The sequence below is a fragment of the Mya arenaria genome, chromosome 4 (assembly GCF_026914265.1).
Source record: "Mya arenaria isolate MELC-2E11 chromosome 4, ASM2691426v1".
NCBI classification, from domain to species: domain Eukaryota; kingdom Metazoa; phylum Mollusca; class Bivalvia; order Myida; family Myidae; genus Mya; species Mya arenaria.
This window is the reverse complement of record NC_069125.1, coordinates 17,243,124-17,263,370: the sequence shown is the minus strand read 5'-3', so window position 1 is coordinate 17,263,370 and position 20,247 is coordinate 17,243,124. Positions and strand designations below refer to the sequence as shown.

General features: G+C 37.6%; 1 protein-coding gene across 3 annotated transcripts in view; it reads left to right on the top strand.

The window, feature by feature from the left end:
* The window catches only part of LOC128229979 (uncharacterized), a 35,595-nt gene extending 18,148 nt beyond the window's left edge, over positions 1-17,447 (top strand). For 2 of the 3 annotated variants that reach the window (XM_052941925.1, XM_052941926.1), the window contains exons 2-12: positions 5,192-5,399; positions 6,038-6,263; positions 7,184-7,329; positions 8,119-8,236; positions 8,623-8,786; positions 9,186-9,333; positions 9,915-10,056; positions 10,342-11,380; positions 12,068-12,219; positions 12,741-12,863; positions 14,497-17,447. In XM_052941925.1, the coding sequence (XP_052797885.1) occupies positions 5,192-5,399; positions 6,038-6,263; positions 7,184-7,329; positions 8,119-8,236; positions 8,623-8,786; positions 9,186-9,333; positions 9,915-10,056; positions 10,342-11,380; positions 12,068-12,219; positions 12,741-12,863; positions 14,497-15,385 (3,355 nt within the window). In that variant the 3' untranslated portion in view covers positions 15,386-17,447. Of the gene's footprint in view, positions 1-292; positions 1,265-5,191; positions 5,400-6,037; positions 6,264-7,183; positions 7,330-8,118; positions 8,237-8,622; positions 8,787-9,185; positions 9,334-9,914; positions 10,057-10,341; positions 11,381-12,067; positions 12,220-12,740; positions 12,864-14,496 lie in introns of those variants that run through there. The other variant, XM_052941924.1, reaches the window with a different exon arrangement.
* The last annotated feature ends 2,800 nt before the right edge of the window (positions 17,448-20,247 follow it).

Here is a 20,247-nt window from a genome sequence, read left to right as displayed (position 1 = left end):
CTTGATCCCTGTTTTTATTTGAATTTATTATTAATCAAACATACATCAATGGATTGTCATCGATTAGGTTATTATCTGTTAGGCTACCAGCCTAAATTTGTCTTGTACTATGATTACCCCACGTAGAGAAAAAAGCTCGGAGTTACCATTGTATTAAATGTATCGCTGCATATGTAAAATAATTAAAGCCCACGGTGATACCTCCACTGAAGTATTTGGTCCTTCCACGTTTGTATATTGAGCCTTAAGATTTAAACTGAAGACTGTATACCATGAAGACCGCCGATAACTATCAAGTTGCAAAAGAACGCGGTATTGTGGCAACTTACGGTCTATAATGGTTGGCAAGTCAAAGTGTGAAGTCTGAAGAGATGTGAAGACTAGGCAGGAATTCAAAGGAAATGTTGATAATTCAGAAGTGGGTGAAGTAGTTAAGACGGGGGATTACCGGATCACTAAATATGTCAAACAATCGCCCTAGGAGAGAAAGTGCACAAGCGAGTTCAGAAAAGACTGGGACAGACACGAGTAAAGATGATGAAAATCTTATGCATAATTGGAGTCTAACCTTTACGGAATACGCTGAGAAAAATTCTTACAACATTCATGGTAAGGACGTAACCCTCTCTACTTCTGACGGCGTTTCGGAGAGTAAAACGGCTAATGGGAGCGCGGTGAAAGCACCGGACGGGCGAGGAAAGGAAACGGAAGTTACTCAAAAGGGATCACGTGGCGGGAAGGGACAAGATGGAAATATTATAAGGACTATCGCTTCAAAGGAAAAAAATGCGCGGGCGCAGATGGACGACCATAACGAAGATCAGTCGTATACTATTCCCGACGACACTGCTACCGACACGTTTACGTTAAAGGATTCGGAGGAAAACGACAAGGAGAGCCGGCAGTCGCCGTTCAAAGCAGACGAAAACACACAGACTGAGGGCGCAAAGAAGCGAAATGCCAACGAGTTGTCAAAATACCAGGTGCTTCCCGATATTGCTCAAAATCAAAAGGCACAAACAACAGACAACGTGAAATCAAGAGTAATTCCGGAGATGAGTATGGCGCTCAGTGTTGGAGCAAAGAGCGGAAATAAGGCGCCGCGGAACACTCCGGCGACTGGAGGGGGCGGGGGTGTCGGACCTCCGAGTTTCGGACAAGGGGTAGGGGTTCTCGGACCCCCGAGTTTCGGACAAGGGGGTGGTGGAAAAGTGCAGCAGGTATATGTCAGGTTTCCTGGACAACGCACTGGGCAGATGATGTAGTAAGTGATAAATGTCATTTTCATGCGTGATACATGTGTAAATGTTGGGGAAATAGTGTTTTGTGCAAAAGATATAGGAGTATTTATTTCGACATTTTTAGCCTACAGTTAAGAACCGACGTTTAATGATGCTATATGTTCTATTTAAATCATATAATCGCCAGTGGTCCAGGCCAATAACATAAATGCCCAAAACGAATCGGCTTAAATGGCTTAATTCGCGTAACAACGCGATTAATTGATTGATTGATTGATTGATTGATTGATTGATTGATTGATTGATTAACCGATAGATTGATGGATTGAGTGTTTGATCGTTCAATCGATCATTCAATCGATCGATTGATTGATCGATCGATCGATTGGTTGGTTGATTGATTGATTGATTGATTGATTGATTGATTGATTGATTGATTGATTGATTGATTGATTGATTGATTGATTGATTGATTGATTTTTTACATTTTATATAATTATTCTGTTTGCCTGTAAATGATGTTCAGTATACATCTTAAGAGCTTCTTTGTAACGAATTCCACCATAAATGTTCACAATTAAAAAACCCACCTTAATACATTTGAATATAATGGTGACGGCATCGGCGTGAATCTGAAGGGGTCTTGGGTAGTAGTATAGAGTCGGGAAGAGCTACGACAATTTTACCTGTTCAAATCTGTCGTGTTGCTGCAACGATTTTTCGACGATTGTTTTCAATCTTAGTGCAGTCGTATCTCAATCGGGCCTAGTTTTGCGGGAATGATATGCATTCTTATCCGTGTGAAATCATTGTTGATCGTGACTGTAATTGAATGTACGACCATTCATATTTACGATTTAATACAAATTGATTAGCAGTGTAGGGTTTTAACAAAATGTTTAGCAATCATGATATTAAGTTAATTTTGATGTCTAATATAGAATGTTCATATGATTTTATCTGACATTTCAACATATTTCCTAATACGCATAAGAATGAAATGAACTTGGTATAGAGCTTTGCGTCATGACAGATTGTATCTTAAAGACTTAAACACGTTTATGAAACAAGTAGAAAAATATTGTTAAACAAGGAGACAAATCTCCTATTTGTATAAAGCATTTTAAGTTAAAATGTGCCATGATTGTTTGACGTTATCTCTTTGTTGTGCTAAAGTACAATGTGCAGACAATATGTTTCGTTTGTTTATAATGGGACTTAACATATTTATGTATATTTTTTGTAATTGTTTTGATAGATTGAAAACACTTTGGCAACGCGAGGCCAATGTTGGGGTTTATTGTCAATGCAGGGGTGCCGTAAGCGGATTGACATTGGGGTGGTAGAGGGTGGGATTTTGGAGTGGAGGGGGGGGTCTCCCCCTTCCTAAATTAAGGCAAATTGGGGGTTGCCAAAACAAAAATGAGCTATCTGGTTATTTTTTAAAACATTTCTAGTAAAAATACCTAGGCTGTAAAGCAATTGACATTGGGGCGGCGAAGGGTTGGGTTTTGGAGGGGGTCTCGCCCCCCCCTAGATTAAGGATAATTTGGGGTTTCCTATGCAAAAAAGAGCTTTCTGGCTCATCTTATGAATATAAATATATTAAAAAACAAAGGCTGCCATTTATTTAATTATGTCTACTAAGAATATAAATAATGTACATTTTGCCAGTAAATGGCCATCAATTAATGTTTAGTTTGATACCTACCTTAATGCTCCATCGGGAAATAAAAAACCCGATAGGATATTCATCACCATAGCAACACGGCCTACTATCGATTAGAGGTAAAATCGATGAAGAATATTGAAAAGCAATAGGATATAAAAAATATTATTTGAAAAAAAAATATTGGCCGATTTTTCGGGGGCATGCCGAAATAATGGGGTGGCGGCCGCCGTCCCTGCCGCCAAAGTCCCGGTGCCTTTGGAATGCTATCAGGGTATAATGCCCCTTGAATAAGGCAATGAATTAATTGCATATTGATCTTTTATTGAATATTTAATCTGATATGTTTGAAATTGCTGTTCTTTACTGCGTCGGATTTCTATTGTCCGTGTTTTCATAAAAAGAGCGATTACAAGATAAAATTTCAATACGATTGGATTTTTTTCTATAATTATTCAATTGTTCTGAATTTACTGCCATTTTGCGATGCCATATTGTATAACACCGTTTATTTGCTTGAATGTCAGAGATATATCTATTTAGAGCAATTGAAATGTTTAAACCTGATTATTCTTAAAAGTTGAAATTTAACACGAGTGTATGGGTATATTATAAAATAATGTCTAAATTGACCTATCTTTTTATTTTGTCGACAACAGATATACTTCTTTATCGATAAGAATTTAAAATCATTGTTCGAAAGATTTTGTTTTATTTATTAGAGTACATAAATTGGGATGTTTTATTTCCTTAATTCTGTTTTAATACTTTAGGATTGAATTTTACTTTCGCACGAAAAATAAAAAAAATAATCCTTAAACGTACATTTTCCAATTTTCAGTAGTTTAATGTTTGTGGTAATAACATTTTCAGATGTAATAATTTTCGCGTTTATCGAAAAAAAATGAAATCGTGTTTACATATTATGCATGACACAGGTCTTTCTTGCAAAACTCCGCCTACAGAGGTCACGATGGGTCGACCGATTCATGCAAAATGTACGCAAATTTGATCGTACAGACAACAAATTGTGATTGTAAATATTTAAAGGCACAATATTAATAGAAAGAAATAAGATATAGATTCCACAGACAGACAGAGGGTCGAACAAACAGACGGACAGACTGAGAGATATATTTTTATAATTCTCATTTTTTGCCTTTATAAGTCGATGATTTAATATGAACAGGTCTTCTAATCAATATTGGTCCTATTTGGATCTAAGAACGATGTAGCTTATCGGATAACTTGCTATTAATAACTGACTAATTAATAGAGTTAATAAAGTCAATATTGTATGACCATAAGATTAACTGAAGTTGTATATTGAATACCAACACAGGACAACTGATGCCCGTCATTTACAAGGTCATCTTTATAATGACTATGGCCTAACCATTTTTGAAACGTCGTACTTATTGAGCAAAAAAAAACACTTCTAAATGTGGGCCTTGCAGTAGTCATGAAAGTTATTTTATAGCCGTTTGAGGGACTCGATCACAGATGTTTTTGCAGTTTTTTAACGTTTTTAGCATTTAGTTACATTAAAAACTTCATGAAAAATGTAAACAAATTTAAATACAATTGCGATAGTTAAACTACCGTTTAAAAACATTATGAGAAAAGTCTACGAACTTCTGAGGCACCCTTCGTATATTACTTGATTTATTACAAAGATCAAACAGCAACTGACAATGGCAAAAACATGTCTGAACAGAATTTTGTCAATCAAGGCCTTAAGTCATTCAGATTTCAATATTTTTGCTAACGCTTTCGGCAAATTAGAGCATTTTTATATACGTATTAATAATAGAGAAATTTTTGAATGTTTTAATCATTACAAGCATTTTGATCACACTTCACTCGAAATAACTATTCGGTGCCTGGCCCTATGGTACTCAAACGCGGTCCTTTAAACCACAAACTAAGAGATACAGATTTTGCAGGTTTTTTTTAAATTGACATCTTATAACATTTGTACAGAAAACATTGTTTTTGAACAAAGTCCATTTACAAGGCAAATTTCCGTGATTTATTTGCCTGTTTTTATGAGATAGCACGTGAATACGCTCATGATGCTCTTTAACATATTAGCAAAAGTTCAAGAGCTATCGTTAAAGGTATACATGCAGTCTTCATAATATTCGGTCGAACCCCGTTCCGCGCGAATTTGAACCCCTTCCGCTCGAACTATCTTGGTTCGATTTTCTCTTTGGTTCGAGACCTATACATCAGACATCCCCTCCATCTTGTCAAACGCTTACCTTCTTTCTTCCTTCAGCGCCGAGATGAACCAACAGTCCGGCCAGGTCCGAATAGTTGGCCATGACAAGGAGAAGGAGATGCTGGCCCGCCTCTCATGGCTGCTCCTAGATGCCGGAACCTCCGCCCTCCGCAACACCTTTGACTCCATCCATCCGCCCGTTTCCCTTAGGGAGCATCTCAAACAGACTCACGTGAAAACCGTGCTCCAGAAGCTTCTAGAACAGGTAACGTTCGGGGGTGTTAATCACTTTCGGTGATAGTTTAACCATTTTTAGGTTGTAGACCGCAAGCCCTGCCCACTTTTATAACCGTCAATCGAAATCTACCATCGCCAGATAGACAAAACATTTTTATCATTTGACAAATTAATGCGTGCACGGGCGTATCAACCCCACTGCTGTTAGAACTGCGTTGGTCATTAACCTAATTTGCATTACCAATCTGTTCTTATAGCTACGGTTTTATTTTATTGAGTATCAGCATAAAGATCTTAAAGAATTTGTGAATGAATTCATGAGCAGGAAACAACTATTTTAAGATGTTTATGCCGGTTTGGTTTACAATAACATGACTATACTCACAAAACGTAGCAGGCCGACAGCCTTTCAATGCTTTAAGCGCTTTGATTAAATGTACATGAAGCGAACAGTAATCTTTGTTGCAATCGTATGAAGTGTAATTAGTGAGTCAGCGAATTATCCAAAATCCACCCAATGAGTCAATAGAATCAATTAATCAATCTGTAAATCAATTATTAATGCATTTACTTGATTAGGGAATCAAGATATTAATCATCAAATAAAGCTTATCAATTAAATGAACAAGGAAGTCACCGACAACTTGCATTGTTTTCTTTACCTAGGCTGTGTTTACGGACCGCCAATGGAAGCTGCTCTACCCCATGAAGAAGAAGCACACGACTTCAAGAATGTACGACAGCCGGATACTCGTGGTTCTTCTGGAAACCATCTGTCACCTGTGCCCGCCCTACCCCCATGGCTGGGCCCGGGACCCCCTCCCCAAGGACGGCTCCCTCAGCGCCGACATAGTCCGCCTGCAGCTGCTCTTCATGGACATCGCGAGGCTTGGTGAGTTGATGTGATTGTGTATTACATGTACATGAAGGTTTAGTCCCTTTGTATAACGTAATATAAAACTGCAGTCAAAACTCGATATTTCGAAGTTGTTGGGACCTCGAGAATTAATTCGAGATAACGAATGTTCGATAAAACCGAATTACAAACAGTGTATAACTAAACCAACCAAAATCATTCGAATATAATTAGACATAACCTGAGACCATCGAGATAACAGAGTTCGACATAGCGAGTTTCCACTGTAATAATTTCAACGTAACTACACGGTATGTGCCACGGCGACGGTTAATATCCTGATGTGCCGATTTGTTCTATGTAACAAAGCATTTTATGATCCAAGTGGGTCATATGACCTCTACAAATCAGGGTTTTTGTTATAGCACTGATGTAAGATTACTCTTCTTTATGTCGGCGATTAGAGACACATACGCCATCATTTGAATACACCTAAAATGAGTTCCACCCCGCAAAGTTCTTACGAGTCGTCTTATTAGGTAAAGTCTCCTTCAGCTATCATCAATAACCTTGCATAGGTGTATTCGATTTGCCCATTAACTTGACATGAATGAGAGCCTTGCTCCGCCTGGTCAATTTGTCGGAGGTTTCTTGTCGGAGACGATAGCAGTAATACATTGGATTATGCAACCGTGTGCTTTTAATTATTGTAGAAATAAAACTCCTTTATAGACCAGTATGAACATTTCCTCATTTGAAATAAGCTGAAAATCAACGATATCAACGAAAACCGGCCAACAATCATTTGGATATTCCGGTATTCCGGTACAGTAGTAGGAGAAGTTCGTAAAATTATGAACACTAATAATGTTCCGATTTGCTGTACAAGATTATTCTCTTTGCCTACTTGTCTGGGCTTTGGGTTCAATAACATGGATCATGTGTACTAATTTCAGAGGGCATTCCTGGAGAGTCCTACGTTCCTTGGTTCATCCAGATCCGTGACGTCATCGTGCGACTAGGCGGTCCTCCAATCAGATTAAAGGTTGCCAGGATCGAGTCTGAACTTATTAATCTCGAAATGCAGCAACACTATATAAAGGTATGTCTTCTATTTGACACACGTTTGTGGCGGATCCGTGGTCTAGTGTTAACACACTTAGTGTCAATCCAGGGGTCGCAAGATCGATTCCCCGCCGCACCATAAAATACTAGTCATCTTCCGGGAGGGACGCTAAATATGGGTCCCGTGCGACAGAGCTATACACCGTGGTGCACTTTAAAGAATCAGGGTAGCTCTAACCAGGGTTGCATTATGTCTGTGCACTATGCTCCAACAACCTAAAATGACTTACACTCTTAACGGAGCACTCGCCGAATGGGCAAGGCCCGAGTGCTAGTATTAATAAGCTTACACACAACTTGACACATTTTTAGTGGCGGATCCGTGGTCTGGTGGTAACACATTTGAATGTCAATCAAGGGGTCGCAAGTTCGATTCCCCGCGGCATCACTTAAAACTAATCATCATCCGGGAGGGACGCTTATCGGGGGTCCCGTGTGGCAGTGCTATACACTGGTGCAAGTTTAAGAACCAGGGTAGCTCTAACCAGGGTGACATCCGTGTGTGCATTTTGCACCAAAAATCTAATATGAAAATCTATCTTATCGGAGCACTCGACGAATGGGCCTTGCCCGAGTGCTAGTCTAAATAAACTTAAAATAACAGGACGAGTTACCTATACTCGACTAGCCAACTGTTTTCTTGTTCTTAAACATCCATGGAATTTGCAATTTGTCTTAACATAATTGAGTTCAATCACAATTAAGCGCCAACTATATCAATGAAACTATAATAAACTGTAACGAGTATTATTGTTATTGCCACCAGACGTTACGGGAGACGTGGCAGCCTGACTCTATACAGAGATTAGAGAAAGTACATGCACTACGTAGCAAGACGTCCAAGGCACGTCGGACGTACGCCAGCACCAAGGGAACAGAGGAAGGTATGAACTATTAATATATAATTATGCCATTCATTGTTAGTTTTAATATTTGCTTAATTTGGATCACGATCTACTCGGAGTCTAATATTTATAAGCGTTTTGTATTAGCGTTTTATATTAGCAGTTTATTCTAAAATTATTTTCTTTAATGATTTTAATCAATGATGACAAATCAAGAATAATTGAACAAAAATATTTGGGCTAATTTTCAACTGTCAATGTACACCTGTGGTCATGCAAGTTTGGACACATACTGATGCATTCTTATTGCACATGTTCAAAAATGATTGAACAAAGTGGTTTGGGCTATTCTTTAATTGTCAATGTACAACCGTGGTCATACACGTTTGGACACATACTGATACATTCTTATTGCACATGCTCAGGTCTGTCAGCGGAGGACCATGTCGTGCTCAAGAAGACCCACAAAGTGTTGGTGGATAACGTTCAGGCTGAGGACGTCATTGACAGGCTTCAGCAGTCACAGGTGCTCAAGTTCTCAGACCGACAGGAGATTCTGACCCATGCCAAGAGACAGGAGAGAATGCAGGTACTTATGATGCCATCGTATATTTTATGATGACGTCATTCGCTGATTTTAACATTTGCAAGTTAACTCATTAAGATATCTGATACACAAATGTGTATTATTTTGATACCTGGTGACTCTGTACTAAGGTAACACTTGAAATGGATTGGTGCGCAAAAAAATGCTTAAAGACAGAATTAGTTATTATTACGTATCAAATTATGACGCCATTGGTCGTCTTTGAAAGTAGCTGGTCCACAAATTATCAAACTGGCGGAAGATTCTTGCAGAAGAATGGCGTTATTGGTTAATTAATTATGACGTCACTGACATCCTCAACGAACGCACCTGCTCATATCTAAAACGTTTCCGAACAGTTCTAAAATTTACATGATTTTAAAAATAAAAGCTTTTTTACAGTTGCTGTTGGACAAGATATCGGAATCCAAGCTCCCGTACTCGTTGAAGGCGCTGTTTGACGCCATGAAGTTTAAATACAAGAAGCTGCATGACCATTGTATCGCCGTCAGAAAACAGACGTACAAGGAGGGCGTGGTCACGACTATAGGTAGGTCCTAGGACATGCAAATTAGTCGTGAGGCCATATTTCAGAAGCATCTTAAGTAAAAAGAGTACCTTTAACTTAAATTAAACCATATATATCCTTAAATGTTTTATTTTACTGGGGAAAAGTGTTATGTTTAGTGTATACTATGCAGTAAAAATATGGACACGTTTTGAAAAATAAAAACACCATTTAAAAAAAATCAAGAAATATTATAATTACAATTTTTTCATTTCATAACGTCTTAAGAAGCATAAAATACGCACCCTGACTTTAATGTATACGCTAGGCTCATAACTGATTCAACTGCACCATTGTTCCAAAGCAATGTATGGAGTGTTTGTTAAACAGTACGCGTTGTTGTTGTTTTGTAGAAAAAAAACTCACATTGTTTGCTATGTCAAAATGTGTATTTTCGTTTTGATATTAAATACCATACTATGTCGAAGTTATTCTTTCACTGGCGGTGAATCAAGTAAATCATAGTATTATTTTACATTATATTATAAAAGATAGGTGTATTTATTATCCATATAGATTAAAACTGAAATCTCTAAAACTTATTATCTCCCTGTCACTCACAGACGTTGAGGGAATCACCGAAACTGCCTTGGTGAACCAGTACAAAGTCCGGCTGGGGCGTGTCTACCCCTTCCCCTGGACTGACGGGGTGTACGGTACCGCAAGAGACGTCTATACACCGCTTGATATTGTGGATAGTGAGGGGTAAATTCAAAAATATAATTATTACCTATGCTCTTTAAAAATACTATGTATTCGTATAGTTCATGTTGCTATATATTTGTATATATCTCACCTCCTACATAAAAGACGCTATCCGATTGGTCTAGAGCGATCACGTGGAGGGAGTGTATAATTCATACACCCCTTGTAAGTTTATACCCTATTTGTGCCTTTTGGCAGAAAAGACGGGATATGAAGAGAAGGATATATGTACTCATGTAAGCCTAAATACAGTTCTTTCATTTAATTGTCTCCCTTTGTCTACAGGCATAAGATATCTTCAACCGAGTTTCTACCGCCGCCATGGAAAGACGGTAAGGGCAACAGGATTGTACTGGAGGGCGAAAGCGGAAGTGGAAAGTCCCTGTTGTGCTCCTGGCTGGCCTACATGTGGGCGACAACGCCCACCTACTTCCGGAATACCTACCAGCACGTGCTATTGCTCAATATGGCGGAACTGGAAGGCAATTTTGAAACCGCTGTGTACAGGAGTCTATTTCCGGACAATTTTAAGATTAGCGTTAACGAATTTTGGAACATGTTGGAAAGGAACGCCCAGAATGTGTTACTAGTCATTGACGATTATGATCGGGAATGTGAAATAGATATTAGTGCTATCCTCAGTGGAACACGTTTGAAAAAGAGTACTGTGATATTGACTGCGAGGCCCAATACGAAAATGCCCATAGGTTTTGTTCCAGACCGGAAGTGGTTCAACTTAGGATTTAGCGAAAGCAATATCAAAAGGTGCTTTAGGAACTGTGTATCTCTGTCCCAACTCGAGCACGACCAATTTGAGAAGTTGTACCATCTTGCATCCCGCGAGTCATGGCTGCTGCGATCGCATTTATCAAACCCGATGCTAGCAGTGATGGCTTTTGCTGTGTTTAGCATCTTGAAGAAAGGCACTATGCTACGAGATATGAAAACGACCTGTGATCTTCTGGAGAAATACGGAGTTGCCATGGCAACGCAATACTGCCGGAAACAGAAAATCGACATAGTCGGGTTTGAATTTCCGGACGAAGTTCTAAGTGCAATAGACTTGGTGGATCAGTTTGCGTTCAATTGTCTGATGTCGGGGCGGCAAAGTTTTAAAGAAGAAGAGGTCGTTCAATCGACTGGGGAACCAATAGTTCTTCAGTTTGGGGCTTTTAGCAGGTTTCAGCCGGGAACAACATTGCGGTTCGCTTGTGGTATTTCCATGGATTTCCTCGCGGCCCGCCATATTGCCGACATGCCATATGAAGATATTGAGACTGTCGTTATGAAGAATAAGATGTTCAAGTTTGCAAAATATTCGCAGGTTTGTGTAATTTTTCGTTTATTAAAAGGGTCTGCAGCTAACATGATAATTTACTATTCTGTTAATCATGCTTATAAACTTCAAAACCAAAAAACAACACTTTTTACATGAGTATTTCGATATTGGTATATGTTTAGATAACAGAAACGCTAAGTTAAAGTACCGGTGGTTTTGCTTGCTTATTATTTATAATCCAATACTGTGCACTATATTCTATTCATTCTCAGAGGAGCACTGCTTCAACACCTCTGAGAATAAATAGAATATAATGCACAGTAAATATTGGTATAGAATATAACACCAGTATATGTACTGTCACGGTATAATTATCGTGCATTGCCATACAGTGTATAGAGTCGATGCACTGCGTGACAACCCCGGATCTAAATCTCAACTTGGACTTAGCATTCTAGATTTAACGATTTTTTTCTAGATTCCAATAATTCACTGTTACGAGATTAAATATCAAAAATATAAAGTCGAACCCCGTTAGCTCGAACTCGCTTGGCTCGAACTCCTCGTTGGCTCGAATTTGATGTAAAGGAGTGATATATTTATACTGAATGTAAGCATTCCCGCTTGGCTCGAATTTTCAGAGGTTCGAGGTATTTAAGCCGGTCCCTGAGAGTTCGAGCCAATGGGGTGTGACTGTATATATGTTTTATCACCCACATTTTCATCTTCCAGTTGATGTCTTTCCTGTGCGGCCAATACCGTGACGACACAGACACTCAAGTCCTCCAGTCCCTCTGTGACCAACTGGCAGCTCGCAACGAATACTGCATTCGAGGCTTCTATCTTCCTACCCCAACGTTGGAGTCACCGGCCTCCATGACGAGGTTTGTATGACGTCCCCTTTAATTTTGGCTGGTTTGACGTCATCTTCTGAATTATTGACCGCTTGTAACAAAAATGATATCCGGGGCTAAAACCTAGTAACCTCTGACACTGGAGTCATTGGCCAATTTCAGTTTGACGTCATAACGTGATATACCATAGTATGGCATCATTTCCTGCTAGTTCATCGGCCGTCCATATTCGTAATCCAACATATCTCATAACATTTAAGAGTAATTTTAGTATTTATACTAGTTGATTTTTCTTAATGGTTAATTAATCCTAGGAATCTATTTTCTCGTGTCCAAAATGGAGTGTCAAAAAATCCACTGGTGAACCGTTCTTATGGCGTCACATTTTCTTACAGTCTATGGAGATTGAAACTTCAATTAGTTACTATTAGAATAATTCTTGATGTTGGATCTTGCCTCACACCCCTTAATTATCTCTGAATATAACTGCAAACGTAATCACACATAAAAAGACAGCAGTTCTATATTATCCCTAGTTTTCCGTATTCCAGTGATCAGCGACCGAAGGTTCCCCGTGGCGTGCTGGAGGACTTTGTTACGAGCCTGCAGTGTTTGTCCGAGTGTCCAGCCCGCGAAGACGCCGTTCAGACTATCGCACAATCACTTCCGCAGAGGTATGTCTTTGGCGTAGTTAGTGAGTGTTCATCGTGGGCAACAACGGTACTGTCTTCCATTACATTCATACATACCGTGGAATAATTGACTGACAAATTCTCGTTTTAATGAGTATGCATGAGGCAGGAGAGACAACCCTTCTTTCAATCAAATGCATGTTACAATTAATTTTTATTTGTTTTTAAACTTTAAAGTGTCAGTAGCCTCAATGGACAAATGGTTTTCATTACTGACGATTAATATTGTACTGAAGAGGCGGCCCCGGTTCATCTCGTGATAATCATGGCTATTATAGCTTTTCATATTCTGATTGGTCACAATTTATAGTAATGACGTCATTTGCCCTAAATACCTACATATGAAACAATATAAATGGCTGCCATTTTGAGTTGCAGTGTGTTGAAACTCTCTCATGAAAAAGGTGTTTAATTTGCATTTACGTTATTTGCACTTCATATCTAGATTACACATTAGATTAGATATCTTTCCGTTAATGTTCAGTTTGGTGAATAAATAGCGATATATGAAAATTACCAGTGAGGCCCGATTTGGGCCTCGAATGTGCTGAGTTTCAAAGTGTATCATTTTACTACATTGTATCGATGGGAACCTAATGACCCAAGACGAGTCATAGAAGCGTGGCCTTGACTGCATTAAATACCAATTATATCTTCCGCATAGATGATTACGATATACATTGTAATAATGCAGCATGTGAAGAACGAAACATTTTATAATGGTGCACCTATTAACACACACACATTTATGGAAACTTATTGTGTATTTTGCAAAAGAATGCGTTGATCTTTTGTTTCCTTTATATACGCCTTTATGAGAAACAAATCATAAGTTGCTTTGACATCGACGTCCTGGACAAACAGTAGCCTTTTGAGACTGAGCTTAGACTCCGTCCTCATATTCATTAACCTCTTGTCTCTGAATTTGGAATATGGCCCCATATTCACTTACGCTTTGACTCTGAATTTGGAATATGGCCCCATATTCGCTTCCGCGTTGACTCTGAATTTGGAATATGGCCCCATAACCGCTTAAGTGTTGACTCCGAATTTGGAATATGGCCCCATATTCGCTTCCGCGTTGACTCTGAATTTGGAATATGGCCCCATATTCGCTTACGCTTTGACTCTGAATTTGAATATGGCCCCATATTCGCTTCCGCGTTGACTCTGAATTTGGAATATGGCCCCATATTCGCTTCCGCGTTGACTCTGAATTTGGAATATGGCCCCATATTCGCTTCCGCGTTGACTATGAATTTGGAATATGGCCCCATAACCGCTTACGCGTTGAATTAAGAACTGAAACCTTTTTTCATCTTGAATGAGTTGTAAATATTCTTTAAAACAAGCACCTGGTATAAAACACATTGATCTTTTGTCCATTGATATTTTGTGTAAAAAACAATGAATAATTAATTATATCAACTTGTTGAGACATTTGAAAATTATCTGTCCTGATTCTGAGTTTCAAACTTTTTCTTACTAGTACTCTTAAATTCAGACTGAAGACGATAGTGAATTTGGGCTAATTTGGGTAAACTCATGATCAGTGGAGTGATAACACTTAAACTTCCCCACTATTTGTATAAATCTCGGTAAAATGGTATTTCAGGCTCATTATCAGACCGGAAGGCATGATCGCCCTGAAGACGCTGCAAGGGCTTTGTCTCTGTATGGACCACCCTGAATGCACCATTCAGGAACTTGAACTTGAGTTACATCAGTACCACCACTTCCAACTTCCGGTTTTCCTGCAGCTCGCCGCCTCCACCGGAGAATGCCGCAACATCCGGTCAATCAAAATTACGTGGTCGTCATTGGATCTTATGGCGAAGTATCTCGCAGGCGTCATGGGAAGCTGCGACCATATTGAAACCTTGTATATTACTGAGGATCCGAAAGTGAAATTTAACCATCCGGTGTCCGCTGCGACTTGGGCCGCCTTGCAGTCCGCGTGCAGCAACATGACGTCACTACAACAGTTGGCGTTCGTAAATTGTCACGTGACAGCTGTTGTGAATCACGTGCTTCAGCACATTCCAACGTCAATCGAGCAAATCAACTTCACGGGATGTGCCTTCAATGTCATGTGTGCGGGGCAGGTTGCGAATAATCTACATGGGAATACAGCCATTCTCGCTCTTGATTTGAGTCACACCAAACTGAACAGTAGTGAATTCGTGGCGATTTTTCAAGGAATGCAAATGTGCGAAAGCATACGGCACGTGCGCGTCCGGGGAGCTCGATTAGACAGGCCATGCATTATCGCCCTTGCAGAGTACATAAAGTTGACGCATTCTCTAGAAAGTCTAGATCTTAGTGACTGTGAATTAAACACTGAGATGTGTACCCAACTTGTCACCGCCATTCGTCAAAACAGGACCATACAGAGACTGGTATTTAACAACGCCAAACTGACGACCGAAGGACGGCGTGTGATTTCGAAAACCAAAACGAAATTAAAGCCGGTTTCGGTTGAAGGTCTTCTACGCATTTATTAGAGATATAAATACGCATTTATTAGAGACATGATTACGTATTTATTAGGGATTGCTTTTGTAAGGGAATGTTGCATTGATTTGGAACTTAGATAGTAGGAACTAATTCATATTTATAAGGTATAAAGTAAACATTTATTAGAGACCCAAACATGCATTTAAAATTGACTTAATTACGCATTTACTAGGGGCTGCATTTGTAAGGGGTAGTTGCAGGAACTGGGAACTTAACTTTGAGAAACTAACTCACATTTGTTAAGTAAGCATTACTGCAAGACCACATATGCATTTGAAAGGGACTTAATACGCAGTTATTAGAGGTTAATACATATGCATTTCAAAGGGACTTAATACGCAGTTATTTGAGGTTAATACATATGCATTTGAAAGGGACTTAATACGCAGTTATTAGAGATTAATACATATGCATTTGGGACTTATTTACGTAATAATCATAATTTGATACATCATCAGATTTAAGGTTGAAATAAATTTGCAAAATAAAGCGACAAAAGGAAACACCAAACTCCAAACGGAATGCTCAATTCTATTTTTAGACTTGTTTTAAATCAATCTTAAAATAGATTATTTAGATCTTATCATTTTTTATTATATATACTTATCGTGATACTTCATACATTTGCGTCGCATAGGTATGTTTTAAATAGGTATGTAAGAAATAGATTTATTATACATGATTTTAACCATTTGAAACAGAAGTTGCACAGACTCCGATGTTGAAATACATTTATTGTTGTGTTTTTTCTGAAATTGATATTAACATTTTCATTTAAAAAATCCTACCTAATTGAGGACTTATCTTATTTCATTTTAATAGCGGAAGTATTAGATAAGACATACATTTATTCTTGTTCACTTAATAACCCGTAATCATGTTCTCATTTTCGGCTTCCTTTGATGATTACTTTGTATACCTAACAACTAGTTTGTCATATAATAAAGTGATCAAGTAGTCCAAGGTCAGATTTTTTTTATTTTTCAAAGAGAAACCTCTCGTGATGAAACATTATCGACTCTGTGGGAACGCATTTTATTTTATTTTTAAAATTCATATGACGATGTGTAATCAAAACTTTCCAAGGTCATTGCACATTGTGCATTTAATTTTGGGGGAAATTTCTTTATAACTGATTTAATATTCCAAGCGACGTGGTCAAGGAAACAATTGCGTCATCATTGTTTTGTATTTTGGTTTTTACCTGAGTCATCTGCTATGTATCTTTTTTTTACAAATCAACGTAAAAAAACGACTTCTTATTAAATTCTAAAACAAGTAGAAAACAAGAAAGCTCGAATCTTTATTTTCAAACATTACTTCAATTGTGAATTATCGATTATAAATACATGTTTTTATTGTCAACATCAAATTTATATACTAATATACTTTATTAAGAAATTCATTGTTTTGAGTTGTATAAGACAGATGCCGTTCTATTGAAAACATAGTCATTTGAAGGGAATAAACTCCTGCTTTGGTGTCATATGACCTGTAAAACATTTAGTGACATTAAGCCTAGGCTATTTACGTATTTAGAGTTATTTTTACAATTTGAAACTATAGTTAAGTTTAGTTATTTCAGACAAGAGCGTTGGTAGGACATAACTCTGATAAGAAAAAAATGTCGCTAAATATTCTACAGGTCATATACAACCTCAGCAGGAGTTCATTTCCTTCAAATGATTGTGGGTAAAAATACTAACACCTCTCAACGATAGTATTTATCTAATATTTGAAATTTCATATCATCGCATTTTCGTGTTTTCCTTTTTTTTAGTTTGTTTCTGTTGAATATATGTCATTTTCTCTTTTATAAGCCATTATTCAAGGACGCAGTCTAGTTTGTTAATCTCAAAGGCATCATATTGTATGACATTGTGTTATCGCTTTGTTTACACATGTATCAGATAACATGATTGCATCTGTATACTCATAATATTTAAGGGGAAGTTTTGTATGTTCATTCATTGAATGTGTTTATTATTACAGGATTATTATGACGGTGCTTGTATAAGCTAATGGATATTATTAAATCTGAAAGTATCAGGGTTATTTTTTCATCGTGGGGGTTGTGAAATATATATATCTATACACCTTTTATTTAGAATGCGGAGATGTATCTAAATATACGGCTTACATATGCGATTTGTTTTACAGTGTGTTGGATATTGGATCAATAAGTATACTATTGTTTGACAAAGCAGTTCATCGTGTGGGGTGGAGGAAGATATATACGTTTTATACAGTATTCAGAGATCTGTCTATAAATGTACATTTTACATATGCGATTTGTTTACCAGTGCGTTGTATAATGGAACCTAGCAAGAAAAGTATATCATTGTTGACAAAGGCAGTTTAATATAATAGAGAGTTATGGAAAAGTAGGGAATAACTCTGCTTAAACCCTAAGATGCTTCATATATAAGAGAGAAATACACGGAGTGCGTAAAATCACCACAGCACAAATGTATAATTCAATACTTTTATTTTCAAATAATCTCTAAAAGATGAGACATGTACATCAAACCAAATACAAATAAATAAAATTGGCTTGGCATCTACAAATATAAAGAAATAAAATAAAATAGTGAGATCATTTCAATTGTTTGCAATCAATCGTTCACATAAAATCGTAAATATATACATGTATTCTATTGTATATTTGTTATCAATGTTTGTTTTGAATGAACATTTCTTCGTCAGCGTCAATCAATTATAAGAGTAATGTTGAATTAAGAAGGCTAGATGGAGTCCTCTTATCAATTGAAGATATCCCTTTTCATTCGTAACCATTCCCTTGATGGATAGATCGATATTTTTCACACAACAAAACAACTACACCGTCTTACCATCTATGTCCACTTTATCGTAATGGATACACATTTCAATGTCTTTTGGAAACGCTCCAATGTGGACATTCTTCCCGAGTTCCTTGGTGGTCAATTTGAATCACACTCATACCTTCTGTCTAAGAGTATTTTGACGGTTGTCAAATATGACATAAAGACTAGAAAAGAGATTGTATTTAATGTCCATATAGTTGAGGTAGAATTGGGTTGCCCTGACGGATGAGCAGTTGAGACCGTTGGAACATTCTACCGATGATGTTAGCGCAGTCCATGAACACTCGTAGAATGACCTTTGCACTGCTGCTTCCGGCTGAATACCTCAATAATGAATAGTCCTGGTATATTATGTAAAGGCACTATCGAGTTACTGTCGATGCAGGATCTTGAGTTCCTCAACACAAGTATCGGTATATGCTTTAATGTTGATCTGCATCGGTTGTGTATTATCCTGTTTGAATGTTGTTGTCCAAAGAGGGAAGCGGAAATCATGTCCTCTTCGGACTTCATGTGAAGCCTGCTGTATTTCCAATGATACTGTAGAACAAATGCAACACTGATCTAACAATTTGTTGAGCCATTTGCCTTCGCTGATGCTCCTTCCGGCGATGTTCTGCCACTCTTTGTTTGTACATCCCGTCGCCTATGTATTGTAGTTGTCTTCCAAGTTCACGGCAAGCTCTTTCGTTTTCCAATGAAATGTCCATATTGTATGTGTGAAGTACTGTACGATCTAATGTATTGTAAGTTTTTGAACCTCACCATGACACTACTGTCTTATATAAACCATATGTTTTAGGATGACATAATTCAACTGGAAGTAAATTCGTAACGGGAAAACACCAACGGAATATCGAGTTGGAAACAGTGGCTTCCCAGTTATGAGCATGATAAACAAAATCGGGGACATGATTCATAAAAGTATAAAAAAATGAGAGTATAGCTTTAACAAAGGTTTATGATATCAATGATAAGAAAATAATCAGGTTTATAGTAATAAGTATCATGTGCTTTGTTAACAATATCTCAAGTCTGCATATCGTGTGTCAGTTTAGTTTGCTCTTGCATTGCATAGTTACAGAGCATTTTGACAAGTCATACTTCAAGTCAAGAAATTCAAGTCAAAACATTTGTTGAGTAAATAATGGCCATCATCCCAAAATACGTGACACACAAAATAAAACAAATAATATACGAGTTGTGTCAAGAAAATGAATCCGAGTAGATATACTTACATTATAAACATGATTGTTTTCATTTAATTGTTAATTTCTAGAAGAAGGTGGCATGCAGAGAGACAACCAACTTGATGTTTCATAAATGGTTGATTTCAAGGTTTTAAAATTCATTTAAATCTTTACCAGCTGAGTATTAATTAACTAATATTGTTTTCTGATCTTGTCGTAATTTCTACACACTACTGAAGGGTCTGCCATTTCTAAATATACAATAACTTCTATTTTCACAAGGTTCACATCCATACTGGAATTAAAACAAAATTAACCTATTGTATTCAGCTGCTGCTGTACTTTGAATGCTGTTTTGGCGCAATTTGCAATTTCATCCGCGAACATTAAACACATACTATCTGGTAGGTCATTGGTAATGAAAATGCCGACCCATATATTATCCTTAAAAGGCAGATAACTGCTGAATAAAGAGGATAAAGATTGTCGAACTTTACTTAAATGTCCTTATCTCGTACCAATATATCAAGGTTTCGTTATATCTCTTCCTGTTAATCAAAATCACATGTCATGCATAATCAGTTTAGTCATATGATACAAGATCAATGAAGTTTAAAGAAGATAAGGTCATACTGTTTTGACGTGTGAGAAAAAACTAAACCAAATTGTTAATAATCGTAAATGATTGTTTCATGAAGCGAAATTACAGCGAAATAAATAATGCGTCTTTGAATATAATTGTATCGATTTTGAACAAGTCTTACTCAAGCAAAGCATTACAAACTATGAATAGTTGCCATTTGAAATGGTGGC